This window comes from Cetorhinus maximus, chromosome 3 (assembly GCF_964194155.1).
Source record: "Cetorhinus maximus chromosome 3, sCetMax3.hap1.1, whole genome shotgun sequence".
Classification (NCBI taxonomy): Eukaryota; Metazoa; Chordata; class Chondrichthyes; order Lamniformes; family Cetorhinidae; genus Cetorhinus; species Cetorhinus maximus.
In genome coordinates this window covers 138,879,177-138,906,713 of record NC_135881.1, presented here as the reverse complement: position 1 = coordinate 138,906,713, position 27,537 = coordinate 138,879,177, and the positions used below count along the sequence as shown (strand labels likewise).

At 41.1% G+C, this 27,537-nt stretch overlaps 1 protein-coding gene across 2 annotated transcripts in view; it reads right to left on the bottom strand.

The window, feature by feature from the left end:
- Nucleotides 1-27,537, bottom strand: part of azi2 (5-azacytidine induced 2) — an 80,734-nt gene that overhangs the window by 47,532 nt on the left and 5,665 nt on the right. Inside the window, exons 2-5 of one of the 2 annotated variants that reach the window (XM_078539044.1) lie at nucleotides 10,013-10,298; nucleotides 7,515-7,640; nucleotides 6,511-6,610; nucleotides 5,219-5,367 (exon numbers count right to left, since the gene is read on the bottom strand). In XM_078539044.1, coding sequence (XP_078395170.1) covers nucleotides 5,219-5,367; nucleotides 6,511-6,610; nucleotides 7,515-7,640; nucleotides 10,013-10,246 — 609 coding nt within the window. In that variant the 5' untranslated portion in view covers nucleotides 10,247-10,298. The remainder of the gene's footprint in view (nucleotides 1-5,218; nucleotides 5,368-6,510; nucleotides 6,611-7,514; nucleotides 7,641-10,012; nucleotides 10,299-27,537) is intronic. The other variant, XM_078539045.1, reaches the window with a different exon arrangement.

The window sequence follows — 27,537 nt, the reverse complement described above, 5'->3', positions numbered from 1 at the left end:
AGCTATTTGTCCCGACTCCACGAGCCTAGCATGTGGAATCCAATCAAAGATCTTTTGAAAATCCAAGTATACAACAGCTACTGCATTACCCTCTCTCAACTCTTTCCATTAACCTGATAAAATTATTTAAAGAGGTAATTCAGCATGACATAACCTTTTGGAATCCATGCTATTTTGTTATATTTTTTGTCTCGAAATGTTCTATCAAATGCTCTTATCACTTCTTTTAGTATATATGCCAGAACCTTCCCTATCACTGACATTAAGCCAACTGGTTTACGGTTCCCAGGTTTGTTCCATCCACCTTTATCTGAGAACAACGTTAGATATCTGCCAGTTATCTGAAATTAAACACACATACATATCATCACACGGTGCTTCAGCCGTGTCCTCCCTAGCTTCCTTGACTATAAGAGGATAAAACCCTCATGTATAGTTCAGCTAATTTGTCAACTGCTTGCTCCCTTTCCAACTCAATTGTATTTTTGTCTGCTCATCCTCTAGTGACATCATTTAAGAACTGAGGCAACAAAATAAGATAAAGTAGTCATTTAATATTTCTGCCTCTTCTCTATTTTTGCCAGAGAGTTTATCTCGCTCATTCTTTAGTAGCCCTATCCCTGCTTTATATTTTCTTTGTTTATTTGTGCATCTGTGGAGCACAGTTCTTTTGATAACTTAATTTCATAAATTTTCTTTGTCTTCCTGATTTTTTTAAAAAAAAACTTCTTTCCTAAGTTCTTCATATTCCCCTTTGTCCTTTCCTTTAGTATCCAAGTACTTCCAATATGACTTTTCAATATATTCAAGTTCTCCTTAGTTCATTATTCATTCTGGGTGCCCCATAAGCTTGCTCATTTTTGGCTTACATTTCCCTTGAAATCTTAGTTACTCTTATAAAGATTTTTCACTGTATTACTATCTTCGATATTCAAGATTTTCTCCCAGTTTACTTTCTTTAGTTACACCCTCATTTCCTCTTTTCCAATTTAGTCTCTGGTCTACTTACATCACTCTGTTCCTACTCTTGAATCTTACTATGATGCGATCACCACTACCAGGATACTCTCTCACTCTTACTTTCCCCAACTGTCTGGTTCATTATCCATTACAAAATCCAACAAAAATGCATTTCATGTGCATTTCTTACTTGCTGAGTGAGAAAGGAGCTCTGTATACACTGTAAAAACTCAACTCCCTTTTCTCTCTTCACTACTACTTCTTGTGCTTTTCTCTCACGTGTGACTGCACTAAGGAAAAATTTACCCTGTAATTCCTCCTCCTCCCATCTGTGTCAGAGTGCTTCTAGCTTGGACTCCAGCTCAACGACTTTGAGCCAGTGTCTCGAGGCTGTGACATTTCTTGCAGATGTAGCAGTCTGAGGCAGTCTTGTTGTCCTATGGTGCACTAAGCTGTACTGCAATCGATTTGGTTCATCATTTAGTGAAATGCATCACCATGGGCCGTAACTTCCGTATGGCATCGGAAAGTGCTGGCCTGCAGAAATTAGAAGAAATAAATGCACACTTACCTGGTCTTGAAAATTGCGTTGCCACTTCCGTTCGCTGGAGCTGCATGAGGCCGGAATAGAAAGAATACTCGCAGGCCCCAGCGAAGTCTAGCTCCAGCGTATTCAAGGAGGCTACGCCCCCTTGTTTACAGCAGGTAAGTTTAAAGGGCCAGGGAAATTGACAGGCCAGGGGGAGGTAAGTGTCCAAGGTAAGATTTGGGGGGTGGAGGTCCAGAGGACGCCGGTGGTGGGCGAGGTTCCAGAGGTCGTGGGGGTGGGGCTGAGGGGTGTCTGGAGGTCAGGGGGAGGAGTGAGGTTAGTGTGGTGGTGAGGTGGGGGGATGAGTGTCAGAGGTCAGGGTCGAGGGATGGGGGAGTCCCGTGAGGTCAGTCTGGGTCTTTACAATAGTTACCCAGAAATTAGAAGAGGTTTTAATTCTTCTAGCCTTTTCTGGGTAACTATTGGTATAACCCCGGCAGAATCATCTAAAGTTTGCGATCTAAATCGCATTTTCCGATGGTTCCTAGTGCGGCACAATTGTTCAGAGGAAGTGTGCACTTCTAGGCAATTGCCATGCAAACCTTTGCCTGGGAACTTGCCAGAAGGATTCCCCAGCGCATCTTTGGGGTACCCCCCAAATTCGATGCTGGGGAGCGTGGAAGTTACAGGCCAATGTGTTTTCATTACTGTAACACAGAAGAATTTAAGTGGTCACTGGCAGCAAACATTAAGCACAAGGAATTCTTACAAATTTTTAGCAAGAAAATTACCAGCAATGTTATTCACTAAACAGTCCTGCATCTTTTGCTCTAATGGTCCTAAATTTAAAGAACATTTTAAATTAGAAATATTTTGGGGACAAAATATTTTTCTTTAAAGTTTACCAACATGATTAGCAAGCTTATAGTGAAAGGAAGGTGCTATCTTTGTGTGGCAGAGAAGAATTTTTGTTTTGATCCTGATCTAGAGTTACTAATACAATAACAAACCAAACCATTTTGTTTTAAAATGACGACGTTCAACAAGGAAAACATTTCATTGCAGTATAGGAAAAAATAAAATTAGGTATTAAAACATTTTTGCTTTGTCTTGTACTCCAGATGACAGGAGATCAGGTGAGTTGTTGCCTATGCACAATGAAAACCTGGATTGGACTAGTCAAAGACAGAAAATCTTAGTGCTCCTGAGAAAACGTCTGAAAAGTCTCACTAGTAGCACAGGGCAAAAAGTCACTCCAATGTGTTATTTGAATAACATACTCAAAATGTTACAAGATTGATTATTATATTTTCCATTACATTTTACTTAGAGCTAGAGCTGGTAACTAATGCAAAAAATTAACTGTAAGTGATAACAGTTTAAAAACTCTTGTTTAGATTTTGTTCAAGTAATTTTTATTTTATAGAAAGGATTAGATCACCATCTAGTGGATAGGTATAACAACTACAGCTTGCATTTATATAGTGCCAAGGTGATTCCAGGAGCACAAGACTACAAAAATTGACACTAATCCAAAGGAGGAGATGTTAGAATACTAGAGTTACATGACTAAAAGCATGATCAAAGAGACAGGTTTTAAGGAGGGTCTTAAAGGAGGAGAAAAGGGTGGAGAGGTTTAGAGAGGGAACCTCAGAGCTGAAGGCATGGCCAACATTGATGAGATGAAGAGGGTGGGGATGCACAAGTGCCCACAGTTGCAGAAATGCAGGGAAGTAGAATGTGGAAATAGATATATACTTAAAAAGAGCTATGAGGAAAAGCCATGCCCTGATGGGTCAAATGGGTGCATTCTCTGCTGTTATATTACCATCGAAGTGAAGATGCAGCACAGAATTATTTGTACCAGTGCAACCTTCCAAAAATTGTCCAACTGGGTCTTCAACATCAGAGATCTCCATAAGAGGACAAAGGCTCTCATCTACAATGCTGTTGTTGTCACCACCTTTCTATATGGCAGTGAGACTTGGGTTCCAACCAAGGGCACCTCTGGGCAGTGAAGAATTTCCACCAGCCTCTGCAGGATATTTAAAGTCAAGTAGGAAGATAGACAAACAAATTCCAGCATCCTCGGCAGAGCCCATTCCTCCTGCAGCACAACCATGATCGTGCAAAATTATCTCCACTGGTCTGGACACCACGTGCCAAATAATCGGCTTTCAAAGCAGATCATCTTTTCACAACTTAAGGATGGCATCTGATCTCAAGGCGGACAGAGTAAACATTTTAAGGACACTCTAAAGGCCTCAATGAAAAAGGGACAAATTGACATCAGTGCATGGTAGGAACTTGATGCTAACTATGGCGGCGCCTCATCCAATAAGCCACAATAAAGTCAGAAACTGACCGCATAAACTCTGCTGCAGAGAAGCGGTGAAAGAGGAAGAGAGAGCAGAATCCTGGCTTGGGAACTCCTGTTCCTCAGGGCAACTCTTATCCTCTCTATCCAAAGACCTGTGGTTCCAGGATTGACTTGCTCAGTCACCAGAGGACACACAAATCATGAAGCCTGGCAGACATCATCCTCATTATAAGGGACTGACGACAACGACAACAATGAATTCTCCATGGTTGTAGTGCTGCAGAAAGTTAGAGATAGGCAGGGGCATTCTTTCTCAGATCCAAGTTTGGGAAAGACATTGAAATAAATATTGCTCACCCGTAATCCACGTTTCCAGAAATATTCCTGCAGTCTACCCTTCCACAGGTCAATGGGAGTGCTGAGGCGCTATCCTACAAGTAGTAGTGCCATTATTGGAGAGGTGTATACGGTCCTCTCTCAGGATTACAGCATGCCTACTCCCTCATCACTCCCTCATTCAAAGCCAGCCCTGGTGCTGTAAAGCCAGTTGTGCCAGACTGTTCTAACAACAGTCAAGGTATTCTGCTCAGCCATCCTAGGCCCAAACTCCTCTCTGATCTCTGATGTTGCTGATCCCTGTCAACTCATGTGCTCTCATTAGAGCCCAGCAGCAACATAAATGGCCAAAAACAAAGAGGTCAGAGTGGGGACTTGGGCAAAGGAATTAAAGTAGTATGTGACTGCGGACAGAATGGATGTGTTCACCAAAGTGATCACATAATCAGCATTTAGTCCAGTGACACTCAACAGAAGGAACAGCACCTCAGTGTTATACTAAGGATCTCCCATTGATACACAGCCAGCAAGGGAATCAGGACCTCTGGCTTCTACCCACTTTCGGCCCATTGCAGCCTACTCCACTTTACCAATTTCTTCACACATTCCTCCCAGTCTTCTATTCTGTTGTAAAATATCAAACATTCTTTTGCATAGATCTTTTATTTTTCTAATTTCTCTAACCATTCATATTTGTCTTATGCTATCATACCTTCATTATTTCCTGTTCTCTACATAACTACTTTACAGGTCATTTTTTCTTTTCTTGGAATTGTGGTCATTTTCCCTTGATCTGAACCTCCTTAGAGTTGTTCATCTGTAACATATTACACCTCCTCAGAACCGGAAGAAAGCTTGAAGTTTTAACCTTCCCCTCTCTCCATTTTGCTCTGAGGGCTTTCTACATTTTCAGTTTCAATAGCAATAAAGCAAAAGGTTGTCCAAGTAGATTATTTTACAATGAAAAACGAATGACCATGAACTGCATGCTATATTGTTGCACTAGGAACAGAGAATAATGCATGAATGAAACTTCAAACCTGTAGGTATTTGAAGACAAACTTTCAATTCACCTTTAATTTACAATTGTGTAGCTCAACCCTGAGGAAACTACATTCCCGCTTAAGGATCTCCAGCTCTTGATTAAGGGTGTACATCTTCAGTTCATTATTTGATTTTTCTAAATCCCAAGAATTCTGGGTTCTGTGCAGATCATCCATCACTGCAAAATAATGAAAAATATGCACTTTAAAAGACTTAGTTGCCAACTTACAGAAATGGTATTGCCTTTTCTACAAAAGATTCGTCAAAAATTTGTCTATATGCCTTTGTAATAAAATTCTGCCGTCAACTAGATGTCATGTACTTTAATGTTTTAACCTCTGCATTCATAATTTTTTTTGTAATTTTGATAGTCAGTAAGTAATGAAAAATGTCTCTTCACTCCATTTTCTCCCTTTCAATCTCCATTTCTTGATTGTTCCAGTCAGCTCACCCACCAGTACCAGTTCCTGGATTGTCAGGTTCCAATTACATGATGGACCCAACATAACTGGCGTATTCAATAATAGCTGACAAAATCACCTGGGCTTTCCAATTGCAAAACTGATGACAACCCATTCATTTTCAATGGGTTACAATTGGAAATGGAGCCAGAAAACCTAGGTTGTTGTTACATTCAATTTAAAGGAAAATTTGACCACTGGGTTACAAAAGTGGAACAAATATTTTTAATCTAAATTACTTCCTGCCATAAATAGCTAGTGTAATGGAGGATACCACATCCTCATAATAAGTAAGTATTTCACGATTTATTGTGTGTAAAAGCAACCTCAGAGACCAGTCATCTTGCATCTTTCAAATGATGTTGGTAGCCCACTCGCAGCCTAGTATCAATGCCATTGTCTATTAATAACTGAAAGGTTTGCAAAAATGCAACAAAATATTCTCTTATTCCCCTTAAGAGGTGATCTCTGGTTTCCATTCAGCAGTGACGAGAACTGGGCCACTGGAAGAGAGAATCAAACCTGAATTGCTTAGCGCTGAAGTGCTTCACATGAGTGCTTTGCTTCAAGTTGGAGGGAATTCCTTAGCCCAGAAATTCTGAGGTTAAAGGTTGCTATCACCATTACCTTGATCAAGATTAGATATCTTAGAAAAGGCCAGGGATCAAACGTGGGACCCCTGATATCAGCCAGTACCATTATAGACAATGTACTTTTCCTATAGAACTGTTAAAGGTGAACAAAATGTGGAATGTCAATTTCACACAAAAACCCTATTGCCCAGACTACTTTATCAACAACATACAATGTAACATTTTCAGCTTTCTTTAAGAAAGAAAAGGTATTATAGAAGAACGTACCTTGATGGGTTTCAACTTCACTTCGGAGTTGAAGAATCTCTACTTCTTTGGCTTGCAGAGTTTCATTCAGAATCCGTACAGAATCCATCTGCTCTTTGATCTTTATGAAACACAAAAGTTTGTCAGTAGTGTGCACAATAACATGAACATGTTTTCATTAACTCTTAAGAATCAACCAGAAACAAATTAAAATTTTGTAGCTAAGGATGAAGTGTTCTTGCTCTATCATGCCAGTTTGACAGATTGTACACAGCACTCCCTGGCTAACTCAGAGTTGAAGGAAACTTCCACTCCTCCCAGCAATAGGTCTAGCTAAGCAGGAATTCATGAAGTGGCCTAATTTGAAGATGGCCACAGAAAAAGGCCTGCACTATATATCAAACCTAATTTTACTAATAGGTCTTCTGTTTCTCAACATAAAACACATTGCAATACCTACATTTTTACTCAGTTTTTCGACAAAGCTCTGAGGGCATATTGAAGGTCCAAAACATTACAATAAATTCCAACTAAAATTAATCATATACTATAGAATATTGAATGATTTTCTCTTTAGGCGAGGCAGTGGTGGTGTAGTGGCATTGTCACTGGACTAGAGACCCAGTGTAAAGTTCTGGGGATGCAGGTTCAAATCTCATAACGACAGATGGTGAAGTTTGAATTCAATAAAAATCTGGAATTAAAAGGCAGATGATAACCATGAAACCATTGCCGATTGTCACAAAAAAAAAAAATCTGGTTCACTGATGTCCTTTAGGGAAGGAAATCTGCCATCCTTACCTGGTCTGGCCTACATTTGCCTCCAGACCCACAGCAATGTGGTTGACTCTTAAATACCCTCTGAACAAGGGCAATTAGGGGTGGGCAATAAATGCTGGCCTAGACACCCATATCCCATTAATGAATTTTAAAAAATGAACACAAAAAACAATTCAACTTCTACATCAGTAATCTTACTTTATATAAAAGTATATATAAAAGTAAAAATACACTATATATAGTACCGTTCTTTCTAGTCTCTGTCTCATCTTGTCTCTTTCTATGCAGACTTCCCGATAAGCCTGGTATGCTTTATTCACTTCTTCCTGTCCTATAGGACTTTTTTCATTGTCTAGAGAAGCATTAAGCAGCTGAAAATATGGAGAGAAAAAAACTTCAAAAAATATCTTTATCTGGGGCCAGTTCACATATCACAGAATCACAGAGTGCAGGGGAGGCCCTTCGGCCCATCAAGTCTGCACCGATATGCCCTCCAACATTTATTTATATACACAGAAATGCAAACTTCTAGTGAGGCCTCTTTTCTTTTGAAGCAAATGCTGAATTTCAGAAATGCTGTGTCCCTCAAGAGTCATGAGTTATACAAAACCTGATAATAACTTGACCCTAAAGGCAAAAAGAGTGTGTGTTAGTACTATGGATCTTAATCAAAGAAAGGAAAGTTCATGTTAGCAAAAGCAACTTTATAACTTTATTCCAAATGATTTTTGTATTATAATCGCACCTTAAAGGCACTCATTTTCACATTTCCATTTATATGCTCTTTATAAAGCTACTGTTTACGATATCGAAAAAATATATATTCTTAACTGAACATAAAGCACTGAATGAGCAAAAGCCATTTTATTCACCACGTCCATTCCTTTCACTTTTGTTTTATTCCATTCGTAGGCTTCTATTTCTATTGGACGCCGGTTGACCTCTTTGGCCAGAACACCAAGCTGGATATGCCGATGTCACTGCAGACAGGTGGGATGGCCTACAATCAAGAGGCTGAAGATTCCATTTCTAATGCTGTTGCTGCTTTAGCTATCTAGTACTGCTTTTGACTGTATTTGCTCTTAAGACAAATTTATGTTGGTTAATGCAATTTAGCATTAAATACAAAAAGAATATTTTAAATATGAAAAGGGTTATGAGATTGCTGTATGCTGATTTAATGGAAACTAGCAAACTTGTAAATTTGAATCCTTCTGAAATTACTCTCTGTGAATAGTACCATCTACCCGCAATGATCAGGTCAAGTCCAGCACAAAACGTACACAGCCTATCTTGTTCATAAGCTATGACCATTATGCAAATGATGGTTAAACAAACACTGGTCTGTCATTTTTTAAATCAATTTAAACATTCACATCTAAACTCACAATATCAGTGAATATTTGGAAGAAATGACAAAGAGATGTACCAGAAAATTTGAAATAGTGCATTCTCAAATTTCAAAATGTTTACAGAAGACAGGCAAGCAAGTGGCAGCTGCAACTTAAACACAGATTAGTGTGCAGTAATATATTTGGAAATAGAGAGAAAAAAAAAATTTGAGAAATGGGAGACTTAATGCCCTTTTATTTTGTCTCTGCAGGTCCCTTTCCTTCACAAGTATTCCCATGGGTATTTATCTTTCTTTTCCACATAAAGATGTATTCTTATAGGTACTTATTTGCAAAGGAGAAAAGCTTGCAACCTTAAGAGAAATAAAGTTTTACACCATTGCAGAATCATGGGTATGTGGAACAAACTTTGAGACAAACACATGTGAACATGTCCAAAATTTCCTGAAATAAACATAGATTTGTGATGCCTTTAAATTGCAGCTAATAGTTACCAACAGTACTTACCCAATTTGAACAAGAGCAATGTAATGGTTCATATGATAATTAAATACTTCATGGGAATGCAGTGCTTAGAATGCTGGGGAAGGAATAAACAAGAAAAATGGCTTGTGGAAGGCCGAAACCTGGTGTCAAATATTAAAGTCCAAGGATAGGTGAGGATCAAGTAGCAATTTTGCTGAACTTTCCTTCAGAAAATAAAATGGTAAAATCATAAGATAGAATGTACATTGCCTATGGAAGATACAATGCAAGATAATAGGCTGAATAAGCCTTTTCACATTCTATGCTTTATATGCATAAATGCAAATGCTTCCATCAAAAAGCACTGCAAATTACAGATCATAAACCATAAATTGATTAGTTTAGTTTGAAGACAATGATATAAACATTCATTCCACCTGACTGATTTTCATCATAGATATTAAATATATCGAGTCCATCAGCAGCATTATAAACTAGTCCATTTGTGACTTACGACACAGCTTAGTGAAAATTTCGAAAAAAGTCATTAAAGTTGATGCAATTCATATGTTTTGATTGACTCAATCCCTATTTACTCAAGAAAACTTATGTCAGATAATGTGTTTTAGCACTAAAGACAAAAACATGTTTTTAAATATGAAAGAGGGAAATGAAATTGCTGTATGTTTATTTAATGGGACTTGTAAGATTGAATCCTGCTTGGTGCTTCTGAAATTAATCAGTTTAGTGGGCTTTTTTTTTACACTGGTGAATAGAGACAGAGTGAGAGACAGGACCAAAGAGAGAATGTGTTTGAGGGGAGAAAAAGAGAGAAGGATAGCAAGGCATAGGGGAGATTCTGATATATTAATCTCGAATGGAATAAACAACTATTCAAAGCCAAATATTATAACAATAAAATTTACCCTTTCTTCTAGTGTCCGGGCTTTTTTCTTCAGGAAAGAATTTTCAAACTCTGTTTCTTTCAGTCGTGTTTTGATGTCTTCATAGGCTGTGACAAGTGCAAAGTGTGAAGCAACAGATTCATCACCTGAAGAGGTTGCAATAGGGCAAGGCCTAAGATGTGCTACTTCAGGGCTTGCTTCTTCATGGTTCAATATAGAGATATCATCTTCTACAGTTAGTTCTTCCATGCTCATACCTTCATAGAGTCCCACCAATGTTGGCAGAAGCTGCCTCTTTTCTGTAGACCTGCAGATTGTATTATATTGTCAAACACAATATAAAAAGCACTAAATTTATTACACACTGTGTCTCACAAGAAAACACACAAAGTTTCATAAAAATAACTGCTGTTTCAGAAACTAAAAGGTAACAAAGAAAAATCATTCAGCCTACTTTGCTGCTGGATACATATACAGGGCCCATTATGTATTTTCATCTGCCTTTTAGCATGCTGCAAATAATTCTCTCAGTTACATAATGGCTTTGGCCAATTTTAACTAAAATGCCTTGGTTCAATTGGACATCTTATCTCCTCCTAATCAATGTTTAAAAAAATTCTGAAACAAAATTCTGATCATCCCCACCAGTGTTCAAAATGCAGGAAGAAACTTGGAAACATTAGCACAGAAGGTCTTTCCCTTTCTTGCTTGCACCAAATTTAGGCTCCTCAGAGGCTGATTTTATACAGCTCCATTTTCCCCTTTCTCTGCATACACTCATATTTTTCTTCAAGTTACTACCCAGTATAGTTTTTAATGCTGCTTTCAATTTAACATTGGCCATCACTTGTGGCAAAACAGTCCACATTCTAATAGCTTTACATTAAAAGGTGTCACCTAATTTCCCTCCTCTAGGTGCTTATCTTGGCCTCATATCTATGATTTACCTCACAATGGAAATAATTTTTATTTATCTTGTCTGTTCATTTCATAGTTTTGAACACCTGTTAAATCCTATTCAATAAAGCTTGAGAGAATACAGTCCGTATAACTCTGCCCTTTATCCCTGGTAAATATGTTGCATTTTCTTCAGCATTCAGAGTACTATGCACTGTTGTGTTCTCCATGGAAAAAAAAGGACAGAGAAACATTGGAGCAAAGCAAAAAAGATTTACAAGGCCAGTGCCAACTCAGAGAACAACAATTGTTAAAGATTGAACATGTTGGGCATCTTACTTTTGAAAAATGAAGGTTTAGGTGATCTGATAGAGGTCATTAAAATTATGAATAGGTTGGATAGGGTAGATGTGAGAGAATGCTTTCACTTGTGGGAGAATCGAAAACTAGGGTTCATAAATACAAGACAATTACGAATAAATGCAATGGGGGAAATAATTTCTTTACTCAGAAAAGGGTAGAACATGGAACTCACTACCACAGAAAGTGAGGCAAATAGCTTAGATGCTTTCAAAAAGAACCAGAGGAGTACATGTTAAAAAAAAGAATTAGAAAGATAATTCTAATGGAAAGGTTGAGATGTGTTACATGCAATGGGAGGAGAGTCATGTGGAGTGCAAACATCAGCACAGGCTAGTTGGGCCAAATGGCCTGTTACTGTGCTGCACACACTATGTGCGCTGGTCAAAACTACACACAGTAATCTGGCTTGGATCTAAACAACATTTGATGCAGTCAATGTATACTTCTATTCCTTATTATTGTTCTAAAACATGCAATCTCACATTTTTGTGTACTGAAATGCACCTGACACTCATTTATTATCCAAGCCCATCCCTTCAAATTCTTCCTGGCAGTTCATTACTCCTTCCATTTTGGTATCATTATGATTGAGTATCAGCCTTGGCTCAGCTGGTAGTATCCTTGCCTCTGAGTCATAAGATTCCAGGTTCAAGTCCTACTCCAGCATTTGAGCACAAAAATCAAGGCTGATGATGTACAGTACTGTAGGAGTGCTGCATTGTTGGAGGTGCTAGCTTTCATATAAGGCATTTAACCAAGGCCCCTCATCTGCCTGCTCAAGTGGATGTAAAACAGTCGAAGAAGAGCAGTAGAGTTATCCTCGGTCTACTGGCCAATATTCATCCCTCAATCAACACAAAAGAACAGATTTTCTGGTCACTATCATATTGCTATTTGTGGGAGTTTGCTATGTGCAAATTGGCTGCCGGGTTTCCCACATTACAACAGTGACTATACTTCAAAAGTACTTCATTGGCTGTAAAGCGCTTTGAGACATCCAGTGGCAGTGAAAAACACTATATAAATACAACTTTCTATTTTACTTCTTCATTTAAATTTTACATCCATCCTTTATGTCTAACCCAAAATCCTGACCATCCTCCCATCTTTTAAATTCCATAAATTTCACTGCATCCAAAATTCTGCTATCCATATCCATCAAGCTCCATCAATCATTGCTCATTGCCTCTTTCTTCACTGACTCACTTTGACTGCCTCAGGCTTAAAGCTCTCAAATTCAAGTTTAAATCCCTTCATGGTTTGCCCCTACCTATTCTTCTATCTTCTCCAGCCCTACAACCTTCGCCGTACTTCTGATTCTATCTAAACCTCTCCACCTTTAAGGCACTTACTCTGCTTTACTCAAACTTTTCATCACCTTTTCCAATATCAATTTCTTTGACTCAATATTCATGTTTTGATTATAGCTCTGTGAAATACTTTAGGACTTTTTTCTATGTTAAAGCTGCTGGAAAAAAAATGCAAGATATCGTTGTTGTTTTACCATTCAAGTTACAGTCTAATGCTAATTTGACATATTTACCAGAATAAGGCTTAAATTCTTAATTGTAAAAAAAAAAGCTGAATGCTAGCCATGCTGATGAAAAAAAGTTCTTCCAAACTAACTTGCGTACTTTTTTACTGCAGTTGGAGGACACCTGAGAGGCTAGTTAGGTTTTTTAGTACAAGGCTGCTATGTTGCACTGCAATTATTGAATTAGTTCAGTTGACCTTTCAGCATTTATCCTTTCATATCACCAAAAATGCCTACAGTACGTTCACTTTCCATTGCACAACCTGTATCAGCTCATCAGCTGCTGAAACACTCAGGCATGCTTTCGTTATCTCTAGACTCAACTATTCCAATGTTTTCCTGGCTCCCCACCCCCTTTCCAGCCTCCATTAACTTAAACTCATCCAAAACACTGTTGCCTGAATCCAAACTCACACCAAGTTCCATTCACTCACCACTTCTGTTTGCTGAACCTAAAGTCAATATAGATCAGCTATGCCTCAGTTTTAAAATTCTCAGCCTTGTATGAAAATTCCTCAATTTTCTCACCTCAACCCCATCTCTAATCTACGGAACCTACAACCCTCTGAGATCTTCCAATTCGGACCTGCTGTGCATTCCCAATTTTCATCATTGCCTTCCATGTCTGCAGCTGCCTCAGCCTTAACTTCTGGAATTCCTTTCCTCAACCTCTCCCTCTATATTTCTTCCCTTGACGCTCATTAAAACCCCTCTCTCTCACCATGCTTTTGGTTATCAGGTTCGCTTTGTCTGGCGAACGCTAGCTACGCCGTTGATATTAACACATTAATTGGTGCTTGAAACAATATAGGCAGAGAGAGACCGATTAACTGAACAAACACTGGTGGTTTATTGGAACTAGGAACAGAGCACTAACACCATGTGTGCTTCTTCAATCACCTCCAGCTCTAGACTTAGTTACCCAGGAAGTCCGCGCTGTATAGCGATTGGTCAAAACAGTCACATGGTCAATTAACTACATTCTCTTAAAAAGGTACATAGCACTCCACTTTACCACATCCCTCCCCCTTTACTTGAAAGTACAATTGACAAGCTTCACAACATCCCAATTATTTACATGAATAACTATTTACAAGTCAAGTCTCTCAGGAGGCTTCCTCGGACGTGTCGAGCATCGTAGCTCAACGGCCTCGGCTGGTTTTTCCGAGACCGGCTTCTCGGGGGTCAACTGTCCACCAGGTTCTTCGGTGGAAGGGGGCAAGCTTGTAGCTTCGACCACCTCGGGTCCAACAGGCCCCACCGGTACTTCCAAATCGTGAGACATTTCTTCCACATGCGGTGCAGACTCAAATGCAAATGATGACGACATTCCTTCTTGTGGGACTGTCTCTCTTCTCTGGAGATGATACATGTGTCATCTAATTAGTCGGCTGTTAACTGATACATTATAGGAGAGAGGTCCTGTCACGGCACTCACTTTGCCTAATAGCCAATTATGCCCATCTCCAAAAGTTCTTCGTGAGATCTGCGTCTCCCGCCTTAAAAATTTCTCTTTCACGATTATGGTCATCATCATACCCTTCTGGGTCTCTTGGCTTCTTTCCCCCCATCACTCCTAAATTTGGCCTGATAAGAGTTAGATGGGTGAGGAGACGCCTCTTCATTAGTAATTCAGTGGGGGCAATACCAGTGGTCGTGTGTGGCGTCATCTGGTACGCAAACAGGAACCGTGACAATCTGGTGCTGATGGAATCCCCACCCAGCTTTTTCATTCCGGACTTAAAAGTTTGGACCGCCCGTTCAGCCAAACAGTTAGAGGCGGAGTGGTAAGGCGAGGTTTTGATATGAGTTATTCCATCGAGGGTTGTAAACCTGTGGAACTCCCTGCTGGTAAACGCAGTCCTATTGTCTGACATGAGCACCTCTGGTGACCCGTGCACTGCAAAACTGTCACAAGCAGTCTATGGTGGCAGCAGACGCGGGTGACCGGACATTGTAGACATCTATCCGCTTGGAGTGGCTCCATGTAGTCTACATGGAGGCGCACCCATGGTCGTCCCAGCCATTCTCGGGTGCAATGGAGCTAAGCTGGGTAGCTTTTGTACCTGCTGGCATTGAAGACAACTTTTGACTAGGGTTTCGATGTACGCATCCATCCTTAGCCACCACAAGTAGTTGTGCGTGAGCATCTTCATCCTACTAATGCCAGGGTGGGTGCTATGGAATTCGGCCAGCAATGACCTTCGCCCTCTCGGGGGCATGGTAACCCTTGCTCCCCAGAGCAATATGCCATCCTGGCAGGTGAGCTCATATCTGCGATTGAAATAGGGTGTCATGTCATCAGGCTTTGGCTCGGCTGACCATCCATTCAAGACCTGTTCCTGGACGTGAGATATAAATGGATCTTGGCTTGTCCACTCACAGATTTGTTTGACCTGAACAGGGGAGGAATCCAAAAAATGTAGTACTAAGACAAGTTCCTGGAAAATTGGAACCTTCACGTTGTTATCTGGCAGGGGGAGGCGCCTCAGCACGTCAGCATGTGCGATCCGGCTTCCCGATTGGTGAATAAAAGTGTACTTCTAAGCAGCCAATATCAGTGCCCACCTCTGGGTGTGAGCAGATGCAATGGGGGCGGGGGGGCGGGGGGGGGGCAATCGCTTTATTCTCTCCAAATACTCCCAGCAGAGGCTTGTGGTCGGATATGATGTGAAAATGGTGACCGTGGAGGTATTGGTGGAATTTACGAACACCAAACACAACAGACAAGTTCTCCTTCTCAATTTGAGAATATTGTCGCTCTGCAGCAGTAAGCGTGTGAGATGTATAACCAATGGGTCATTCGGAGCCATCCGCCATCTGATGTGAAAGTGCAGCCCCTACTCCATAAGGAGATGCGTCGCAAGTTAAAATCAATTCTTTCTTTGGGTGAAAGTGGACCAGCAGGGCTGATGATCTTAACAATTGCTTTATCTTCAGAAACACATCCTGGTGCAGAGCTTGCGTAATCGATTCATGGTTTTTCTTAAGCAATGCGTACAACGGGGCCAGTAAGGTTGATAGATTTGGGAGAAATTGCCCTTATTAGTTTATCATGCCTAAGGCGGCCTTTAGTTCTGTAGTGTTTCTCGGTGCAGGTGCCTTGCAAATAACCTTGACCTTTTCTTCAACGGGATGCAGGCCCTGCATGTCGACCTTATGGCCCAAGTAAACTACCTCCTTGGCTTGGGAAAGACATTTTTCTAGCTTCAAGCACACCCCCGCTTGTGAGAAGCGTTTCAGCACCTCCGCCAAATGAGCTAAGTGTTCTTCGTCAGTTCATCCAGATAAATAACGACATGAGGCAGTCCCTGAAGCAGATTTTCCATGGTAAGCTGGAAAATAGCGTACATCGATGAGACCCCAAAAGGGTAGTCGAGTATATTGATACAATCCTCGATGTGTATTGATGGTCACGAATTCCCCAGAGCCTTCTTCCAACTCTACCTGCTGGTAGGTGTGGCTCATGTTAAGTTTTGAATATGTGCTGTCCCCTGCCAATTTCAAATATAATTCTTCAATCTTCGGTATTGGGTGTCTATCAAGTTTGGCCACTCTGTTTACAGCTAACTTTACAGTCACCGCATTATGTCATGAAGTTATTAATGTATATATTTTGGAAAATATTTTTCTTTTAAAATAGAGGTTTAGTCTGCGAGTGTGTCTTAAATAGATTAAAGTCAGCTAATCTGGGTGCTTTGATTTGTACTAGTTTGAGATGTAAACAGAGAAGTAGAGTGTATTTGCATTTTTTGAGTAGAGCAATCAAGTGGGGTGAAAACTTGACACCTTTCTAGCAGATACCAAGCCATATGTTTATATTACTAATAAAATTGGTACTATGAAAGGGGCTTCATTGTTAGAAGGTGAAATTCAAAGAGTCTGGTGAGACAATGAGAATTTGAATTCAATCAGTGGTGGTAGGTATAACTTCAGCAGTTTTCAGGTGTGCAGAGCAGAGGCAATGTGAGATCAAAAGGCAGTCACCAACTGGTCCAACTTGCTGCACAGTGAAAAGAACATCATTTTGAATTCGTAAGTTAAAAATGCTTTGCCTGGTGTCTGGTTAAGTCTATGGGTTGCTGTTGCCTTAATGGAAATGAGTTTGGGAATTTGTTAAAAGTTATGATAGTGGTAATTTGTAGCCATGTATATATCTACTTTTAACCGGTGTAAACTAATAAAATGTTTCATTTAGTTTAATGTAAAACCTCGAGAACTGATGGTCTGATTCCTGAATTCAGAGTCGCATCTCAAACATAACACTTAAAATTATAGGTTATGACAGTTGTTTAAAGTTTCCCCTGGGATTTTTAAATAACCTCGCTTTACCAACTGCATTGGTCATAACAACAAGCAAACACTCTGATCTGGCTTTAGTACGGGTACTATGGGTGCCACCCACTCGGAAAATTGCAGCGGTTGTAAAATGCCCAGCTTTTCCAGCATGTTTATTGCGGACTCAACCTTGTCCCATAGAGCATAAGGAACTGGTCTACTCTGATAAATCTAGGGGTTTCATCAGTGTTTACGTGAATTTTGGCTTGTAGCCCACGAATCCTTCCTTCACTGAAAATGGAAGCGTATTTTTGTAACAGTTCCTGTAAGTTTCTTGTTCTGATTTGAAAAATCTTGGCCCATTGCAATTTCATCTTTTTGAGCCAGTTGCAGCCCCAGCTACTATTATAAGGGGTAAATTTGCAGACTGATCCCCATACTGCAACAGGACTTGGCATATTCCTTTCATCCTTATTTCTTTGCCCGTTAGTGTCCGATTCTTCCAAACTTAAAGGATGGACTCCTTTATTCAAGTGTCTGAACGTATGTTCTCCTATGACAGACAATGATGCCCCAGTATCGATCTCCATCTTGATGGGTTGTTCATTGACTCTAATGACTACCTGAATTGGCTCAGTTCTACCCACTTTCCGGTTGTATAATGAATAGATGTCAGATTCTGCTTCCTCTGGTTTTTCAACGAGACAGATTTCACGATTTCTACCTTTGTTTTTAAAATGCTCTCTCAGCCTATCTTGACAGTGCCACATTATATAACCATTGTGGTGGCAGAAAAAGCATTCGATATTTCTGAACTGTCGGTCTCCTGCAGGCTGTCTGGATGCATTTCTCTCATTAATGTAATGGGTTTTCACTGCAGTAGTATTGTTCTTCAATGGTCTGTACATAGTGGGCATTCCCCGCCTTACTGAAGTACAGATTAGTTTCAGATAGCAATCGCTTTTGAATACTATCGTCCCCAATTCCGCATATCAATTGATCTCTCAACATGTCATTAATTGAAGTTCCGAACACACAATATTCCGTTAATTCCTTTCAAGCAACTACATAGCCAGTGATTGTCTCTCCTGGAAGCCTATTCCCCGAATTGAATTTAAAACACTGTATTGTGACTGAGGGCTTTGGCTTCAGGTGTTTTTTTTTACGAAATGTTTATTAACTCGTTGAAAGTCTTCATATAAGGGGTGTTAGGTGACTTGAGGCTGTGGGTCAGCCCATACGTTTTGCTCCCTCGTGTGGTTAAAAGAATTGCCCTCTTCTTGTCCTCCCCTGCAATGTCATTAGCGGTAGAGTTCTTCTTTACCTAGCGTTCTGCTAGGCATTTGACGTAATGAGACCAATCATTGGAAACAGGGCCGAATGGTTCAAGATGCCAAAACCACGCATACTCGACGACTAAGGGGGCTGCGCTTTCAAACAGCTTTCAAGGTAGTGGTGAAGTAATGTAGCTGGCTTACCGCAGCTTTCTTTATTGCCATCATTTAAACCAGTTTATACTCGCCGCCAGTTTTATGTTTTTGGCTATCAGGTTCGCTTTGTCCTGTGAACGCTAGCTGCGCCCTTGGATATTAACACATCAATTGGTGCTTGAAATAATATAGGCAGAGAGAGACCGATTAACTGAATAAACACTGGTGGTTTATTGGAACTAAGAACTGAGCACTAACAACATGTGTGCTTCTTCAATCATCTCCAGCTCTAGACTTAGTTATCAAAGTAGCCTGTGCTGTGTAGTGATAGGTCAATACTGTCACACGGTCAATTAACTACAATTCTCTTAAAGGTACACAGCACTCCACTTTACCACAGGTTACCTTTCCTAATATTGCCTTTTGTGGCTCTGAGTCAAATTTTGTTGGGAACACTCCTGTGGAGCACCTTGAGACATTATACTGCATTAAAGATGCTATATAAATGCAAGTTGTTATTGTAGTAGGTTCTGCCATTTTCAATATGCAAGTATGTTTGTTAAGAAATTACATATTGTGATTCTTGACTATTAGGCTTCATAAGGTTAGAACTATTGCTAATGAAAGCTCCTATTAGATTAAGCTACAGTGCCACAATATTACATTGATCAGATCATTGTTGTTCACTACTCATCCAATTCTTGTTTCTGGAAGCAAATGCATTTGATCCATTCTGATGTCACTGCCAGACAAGACACTCCTGGATTAGCAAAGCAGTAATTTGCTCGACAAGAACTTTTGATGCTTTAAAGCCAAATAGTGTACTATTGTTATCTCACACCAGCATATGCCGGACTTAATAGATTTCTTTGCTTAGAATTCAGGTTCAATCCTTAATCAGCTATTTTATGTTAAATTACAGTAAAGGAGATTTTGAAGATGCAATTGCATATTGCTGATATAGGACAGTACTTTCTGAAACACTGATTACAGGTTGGGTGTTGGGCTGTCAGAAAGTGTGAAATTTTCAGTGAAAAGGCTGAGTTTCATGAAAGAAACAGCTCCAGCTGGAGGGGATAACAAAAACAAAAATACCTGGAAAAACTCAGCAGGTCTGACAGCATCTGCGGAGGGGAACACAGTTAATGTTTCGAGTCTGTATGACTCTTCAACAGAACTAAGGAAAAATAGAAAAGAGGTGAAATATAAGTTGGTTTAAGGAGGGGTGGGAGAGGTAGAGCTGGATAGAGGGCCAATGATAGGTGGAGATAACCAAAAGATGTCATAGACAAAAGGCCGAAGAGGTGTTGAAGGTGGTGATATTATCTAAGGAATGTGATAATAGGTGACATTAAGGGTAGAAAGCAGGACGAGCAAGGCAAAGATAGCCCTAGTGGGGGTGGGGTGGGGGGAAAGGATCGAAATAGGCTAAAAGGTAGAGATAAAACAATGGATGGAAATAGGTGGGAAAAGAAAAACCTATATAAATTATTGGAAAAAAAGGGGGATCGGAAAGGGGGTGGGAATGGAGGAGAGAGTTCATGACCTAAAATTGTTGAACTCAATATTCAGTCCGGAAGGCTGTAAAGTACCTAGTCGGAAGATGAGGTGCTCTTCCTCCAGTTTGTGTTGAGCTTCACTGGAACAATGCAGCAGACCAAGGACGGACATGTGGGCATGAGAGCAGGGTGGAATGTTGAAATGGCAAGCGACAGGGAGGTCTGGGTCATGCTTGCGGACAGACCGAAAGTGTTCCGCAAAGCGGTCACCCAGTTTGCGTTTGGTCTCTCCAATATAAACGAAACTGCATTGGGAGCAGCGAATGGAATAGACTAAATTGAGGAAAGTGCAAGTGAAATGCTGCTTCACTTGAAAGGAGTGTTTGGGCCCTTGGACAGTGAGGAGAGGGGAAGTAAAGGGGCAGGTGTTGCACCTTCTGCGATTGCATGGGAAGGTGCCATGGGAGGGGGTTGAGCAGTAGGGGGTGATGGAGGAGTGGACCAGGGTGTCCCAGAGGGAACGATCCCTGCAGAATGCCACCGGGGGGGGGTGGTGAAGGGAAGGTGTGTTTGGTGGTGGCATCATGCTGGAGTTGGTGGAAATGGAGGAGGATAATTCTTTGAATGCGGAGGCTGGTGGGGTGTTAAGTGAGGACAATGGGGACCCTATCATGGTTCTGGGAGGGAGAGGAAGGTGTGAGGGCGGATGCGCGGGAGATGGGCTGGACACGGTTGAGGGCCCTGTCAACCACCGTGGGTGGAAAACCTCAGTTAAGGAAGAAGGAAGACATGTCAGAGGAACTGTTTTTGAAAGTGGCATCATCAGAACAGATGCAACGGAGGCGAAGGAACTGAGAGAATGGGATGGAGTCCTTACAGGAAGTGTGGTGTGAGGAGCTGTAGTCGAGGTAGCTGTGGGAATCGGTAGGCTTGTAATGAATATTGGTGGACAATCTATCACCAGAAATTGAGACAGAGAGGTCAAGGAAGGGAAGGGAAATGTCAGAGATGGACCATGTGAAAATGATGGAGGGGTGGAAATTGGAAACAAAATTGATAAATTTTTCCAGGTCCAGACGAGAGCATGAAGGAGCACTGAAGCAATCATCGATGTACCGGAGAAAGAGTTGTGGGAGGGGGCCGGAGTAGGACTGGAACAAGGAATATTCCACATACCCCACAAAGAGGCAGGCATAACTGGGACCCATGAGGGTACCCATAGCCACACCTTCTATTTGGAGGAAGTGAGAGGAGTTTAAGGAGAAATTGTTCAGCGAGAGAACAAGTTCAGCCAGACAGAGGAGAGTAGGGGTAGATAGGGATTGTTCGGGCCTCTGTTCGAGGAAGAAGCGGAGAGCCATCAGACCATCCCGGTGGGGGATGGAGGTGTAGAGGGATTGGATGTCCATGGTGAAGAGGAGGCGGTTGGGGCCTGGGAACTGAAAATGATTGATATATGTAGAGTGTCAGAGGAATCACGGATGTAGGTGGGAAGGGACTGGACAAGGGGAGAGAGAATGGAGTCAAGATAGCAAGAAATGAGTTCCGTGGGGCAGGAACAGGCTGACACGATCGGCCTGCCGGGACAGTCCTGTTTGTGGATTTTGGATAGGAGGTAGAAGCGGGCCGTACGAGGTTGGGAGACTATGAGGTTGGAAGCTGTGGAAGGAAGATCTCCAGAGGAGATGAGGTCAGTAACAGTCCTGGAAACAATGGCTTGATGTTCAGTGGTGGGGTCATGGTCCAGGGGGAGGTAGGAGGAAGTGTCTGCGAGTTGACACTCAGCCTCTGCGAGGGATAACAATTCAGTTTGCTTTCAGTATAACAATGCAGTTGAATTGATTGCCAGTTTTAGCAGAAGTGGTAGCTATAAAATACAGTTAACAATCTAAATTTTCCACATTTTTTCAAATCAAGATGCTATTGATGAACTAGTGTGATGATGGAAGTCAAATATCCAGACTCAAAAAGATTTACACCGAAGGTAAAGTACTTAAAAAAATAAATAGGTAAAGGTATTGGGGATAAGAATCAATGGGTCTTCTGTGAAAAATCTTTACAAGATGGATACACTACAAAATAAATTTATTCCTATAAGTAATCAAAGAACCAAGTTCTGTTGTAAAAACAGAATAATTGAAACCAAACTAAACCTAAAGGAGGCACATGATAAAATTCAAACCAACGATACTGAAGAAAATCATAAAGAATGTGAAATGTGGTTGAGAAGTGAAAAGGGGTACTTAAAGGGGATGGTTGGAAGATAATAATAAATAGCAATGACTTCTGTAAGTGTAGAAAAGATGGGCCTGCTCGGATGAATGTGTCTAAATGTGAAAAATATTAAATATTTTACATCAGTTAAAAAAAATGGTGAAAGTGAGAAAGTGTATTAGATGATTGCATGGAACAATTAGTACAGAACGGCAAATAAACTGGTGCTGAAAACATTAGCATAGCTCAAGGTGAAAAGTTCCAAAGTCCTGATAGTACACACCCTAAGCTGTTATAAGAAGATAACTTGCCACACATTTTCAAGCTTTTCAAACATGCAAATTGTACCAATGGACTGGAGTGTAGTCAAGGGTAACATTTTAACTTAAGAAAGGAAACAGGTACAAACTGGGTCTAATGTTAATAGCCAACATCTTCATCAGTAATAATTTAGAAATGCACGTGTTCATTTAAGTTAGCCACCACATTTATAAAATTCATTACTATTTATATTACCTTCCAACCTTTCTTATCTCCTTAAGCCCTCTCAGTCTCCCTTTTCATCTCCCCACTACACTTCTTATATTCCTTATGATTTATTCAGTATTGTTAGCCTGAGTTTTATCATATGCCTCCCTTTAAGTTTCTGTTTTGTTTCAAAAGCCTGCACACACCTGTTAAGGTCAATAAATTTAATAATTTTTTTGAAGGAGCGACCAATTAGAAGGAGTTTCTTTAAATTGTTAGAGTCCATTGACACAGGGACAGTAAGTAACACTGGAGAGGTACAAGCTAATTAGGCTGTATATAAACATTGAAAAGCGAGGGAACAAAGATGAAAGGTACTGGACTTGGGGGGAAAAAAAATCAAGCTTTAACAAGATATGTTAAGGCAGTGAGTGTGAGGGCAGAAGGTAATTGTGGATTATAAAAGAGGAAGGTGAAAGGTATGGAAAGCAAGCAAATAAGGTGGTTTATGTGGAATATTCATGGTCCAATGGCCTGTTTCTATGCTGCAACATTCCATAACTATTCAATAAACAGATATCTATCTATGCAATCAACTCTCATTAATGCATAGAAACATAGAAAATAGGAGGAGTAGGCCATTTGGCCCTTCGAGCCTGCTCCGTCATTCATTATGATCACGGCTGATCATCCAACTCAATAGCCTGCTCATCCAACTCAATAGCCTGCTCCCGCTTTCTCCCCAAAACCCTTGGATCCCTTTCACCCCAAGAGCTACATCTAACTCCTTCTTGAAAACATACAATGTTTTGGCCTCAACTACTTTCTGTGGTAGCGAATTCCATAGGCTCACCGCTCTCTGGGTGAAGAAATTTCTCATCTCAGTCCTAAATGGTCTACCCCGTATCCTCAGACTGTAACCCCTGGTTCTGGACTCCCCCACCATCGGGAAAATCTTTCCTGCATCTACCCTGTCTAGTCCTGTTAGGATTTTATAGGTTTCTATGAGATCCCCCCTCATACTTCTGAACTCCAGCGAATATAATCCTAACCAACTCAATCTCTCTTCATATGTCAGTCCTGCCTTCCCAGGAATCAGTCTGGTAAACCTTCGCTGCATTCCCTCTATAGCAAGAACATCCTTCCTCAAATAAGGAGGCCAAAACAGCAAACAATATTCCAGGTGTGGTCTCACCAAGGTCCTGTATAATTGCAGCAAGACATCCCTGCTCCTGTACTCAAATCCTCTCGCTATGAAGGCCAACATACCATTTTCCTTCTTTATCGCCTGCTGCATCTGCATGCTTACCTTCAGCGACTGGTGTACGAGGACACCCAGGTCTCATTGCACATTCCCCTCTCTCAATTTATAGCCATTCAGATAATAATCTGCCTTGCTGTTTTTTGCTACCAAAGTGGATAACCTCACATTTATCCACATTATAATGCATCTACCATGCATTTGCCCATTCACTCAGCTTGTCCAAATCACACCGAAGCATCTCTTCATCCTCCTCACAGCTCACCCTCCCACCCAGCTTTGTGTCATCTGCAAATTTGGAGATATTATATTTAGTTCCCTCATCTAAATTATTAATATATATTGTGAATAGCTGGAGTCCCAGCACCGATCCCTGTGGTACCCCACGAGTCACTGCCTGCCGTTCGGAAAAAGACCCATTTATTCCTACTCTTTGTTTCCTGTCTGCCAACCAGTTTTCTATCCATCGCAATACACTACCCCAATCCCATGCGCTTTAATTTTACATGCTAATCTCTTTTGCGGGACTTTGTCAAAAGCCTTCTGAAAGTCCAAATAAACCACATCCACTGACTCCCCCACATCAACTCTACTAGTTACTTTCTCAAAAAATTCTAGTAGATTTGTCAAGCATGATTTCTCTTTCGTAAATCCATGCTGACTCTGTCCGATTCTGCCACTGTTTTCCAAGTGCTCAGCTTTTAAATCTTTTGTAATGGACTCTAGAATTTTCCCCACTACCAACGTCAGGCTGAATGATCTATAATTCCCTGCCTTCTCTCTAGCTCCCTTTTTAAATAGTGGGGTTACATTAGCTGCCCTTCAATCTGTAGGAACTGTTCCAGAGTCTATAGAATTTCGGAAGATGACCACCAATGCATCCACTATTTCTAGGGCCCACTTCCTTAAGTACTCTGGGATGTAGATTATCAGGCCCTGGGGATTTATCGGCCTTCAATCCCATCAATTTCTCCAACACCATTTCCCTACTAATACTGACTTCTTTCAGTTCCTCCCTCTCATTAAACTCTGTGTTCCTCAACATTTCTGGTATGTTATTTGTGTCCTTTTGTGTTTCTTAGCTCTACCCATATAGATTCCACATCATTGGAGCTAATATCTTTCCTCACTATTGCGTTAATTTCCTCCTTAACCAGCAATGCAACTCCACCGTCTTTTCCTTTTTGTCTGTCCTTCCTAAATACTGGATACCCCTGGATGTTCAGTTCCCATCCCTGGTCACCTGCAGCCATGTCTCTGTAATCATGACTATATCATACCTGTTTACATCTATTTGCGCGGTTAATTCATCCACTTTATTGCGAATGCTCCTTGTGTTAAGGCACAAAGCCTTAAGGTTTGTCTTTTTAACATTACTTGTCCCGTTCCCACTATTTTTCACTGAGGCCCTGTTTGATTCTGGCCCTTGATTTCTCTGCCTATCACTTTTCTTATTCCTCTTTCTGTCTTTTGTTCTTGTCCTTGATTCCCCCTCCTCTGACTCCTTGCATAGGTTCCCATTCCCCTGCCATTTTAGTTTAAAACCTCCCCAACCACTCTAGTAAATATTACCCCTAGGACATCAGTCCCGGTCCTGCCCAGGTGTAACCCGTCCAGTTTGTACTGGTCCCACCTCCCCCAGAACCAGTCCCAATGTCCCAGGAATCTGAAAGTCTCCCCCTCACACCATCTCTCCAGTCACATATTCATCCGATATATCCTATTTCTACTGACTAGCACGTGGCACTGGTAGTAATCCTGAGATCACTACCTTTGAGCTCCTACTTTTCAACTTACTTCCTAGCTCCTTATGTTCTGCTTTTAGGACCTCATTCCTTTTTTTAACCTATGTCGTTTGTACTAATGTGTACCACGACCACTGGCTGTTCACCCTCCCACTTCAGAATGTCCTGTAGCCGCTCTGAGATATCCTTGACCCTAGCACCAGGGAGGGAACATGCCATCCTGGAGTCTCGTTTGTGGCCACAGAAACGCCTATCTATTCCCCTTACAATTGAATCCCCTATAACTATTGCATTCCCACACTTTTTACTCCTCCCCTGTGCAGCAGAGCCAACCATGGTGCAACGAATTTGGCTGTTGCTGCTTTCCCCCGAGAGGTCATTCCCCTCAACAGTATCCAAAGCAGTATATCTGATTTGCAGGGGAACAGCCACAGGAGATTCCTGCACTGCCTGCCTAGTCCTCTTGTTCTGCCTGGTGGTCACCCATTCCCTTCCTGCCTGTGGACTCTTAGCCTGCGGTGTGGCCACCTCTCTACATGCTATACATGATATTCTCTGCCTCGTGGATGCTCCACAATGTCCCCAGCTGCTGCTCCAACTCCAAAACCCGGGCTTCCAGGAGCTGCAGCTGGAGACACTTCCCGCACACATGCTGGCTCTGGGCACTGGAAATGTTCCCGGCTTCCCACATAGAGCAGGAGGGGCACACCACGGCTTTGAGCTCTCCTGCCATGACTTACCCCCTTAAATTAAATTAAACCTTTTGGAAGATATTTAATATCAAATAATATCAATTACTCTAGGGCCCTTCTTCCCTGCTTCTCGTTGTTACAGAATATAGCCCTTACAAACAATGAACCACAAAATAAGACATTAAAAACTATAAGCGATAAAAGTAGTAAATACTTACCCGAACGCACTCACGGTACTCAAAAGATTACCTGTTGCTTAACAAGTTTTTAAGTGTGTGTGTGCCTCCACCACATGACTGCAGTGGTTCAAGAAGGTGGCTTGCCACCACCTTTTCCTTATAGCCTGCACGTCCTCTTAAAAAGTTGCTTTTTAAGTAGAATAGTGAGGAAATAATTACATCCTACAAAATGCCCACTGGGCATCATTTACCAGGCAAATGAAAACAATCTGGTCTCCAAAAAAATATGTTTCAGAGCTAGCATCATTTCAACCACAAAAATTAGTAAACTTAATTTGGGCCTCCAAATCCCATTAGAGCCTAGAATTGTTTTTAAATCAGTCTTCATGGGGGTACCTATTGGTAAATTAATTAAATAATTGGCATAAATCATCCAATGAAGCTTCAGCCATATCAAGCCAACCACCAATTAATTAAATAGTCACTTAAAACATCAAATCAATCTGAGAACAGGGCAATTACAAATTACCTTCCCAGGGTACTAAAGCAAGGAAGTTATGGTGAAGTTTTATGAATCACTGGTTTGGCCTCAACTGGAGTGGAGTGATGTGTCCCACCACTCTTTAGGATGTATGTGAAGACCTTAGAGAGGATGCAGAAGAGGTTAACTAGGATGGTTCCAGGGACGAGGGATGTCAATAACATAGATCAAAGAGGCTGGGGTTGTTCTGCTTTGAGCAAAGAACATACAGAGATTTGATGGAGGTGTTCAAAATGATGAGGGGTCTTGATAGAGTAGGTAAGAAGAAACTGCTCCCATTGGTGGAATGGTCGAAACTCAGAGGACACAGGTTTTTTTTTACACAGTGACTGGTTATGATCTGGAATGCAGTGCCTTAAAGACTGATGGAGGCTGCTGCAAATAGAGGCTTGCAAAAGAGCTTTAGTTAGGTAGAAAATTGAAGGGTAGAAAATTGCAGGGCTAA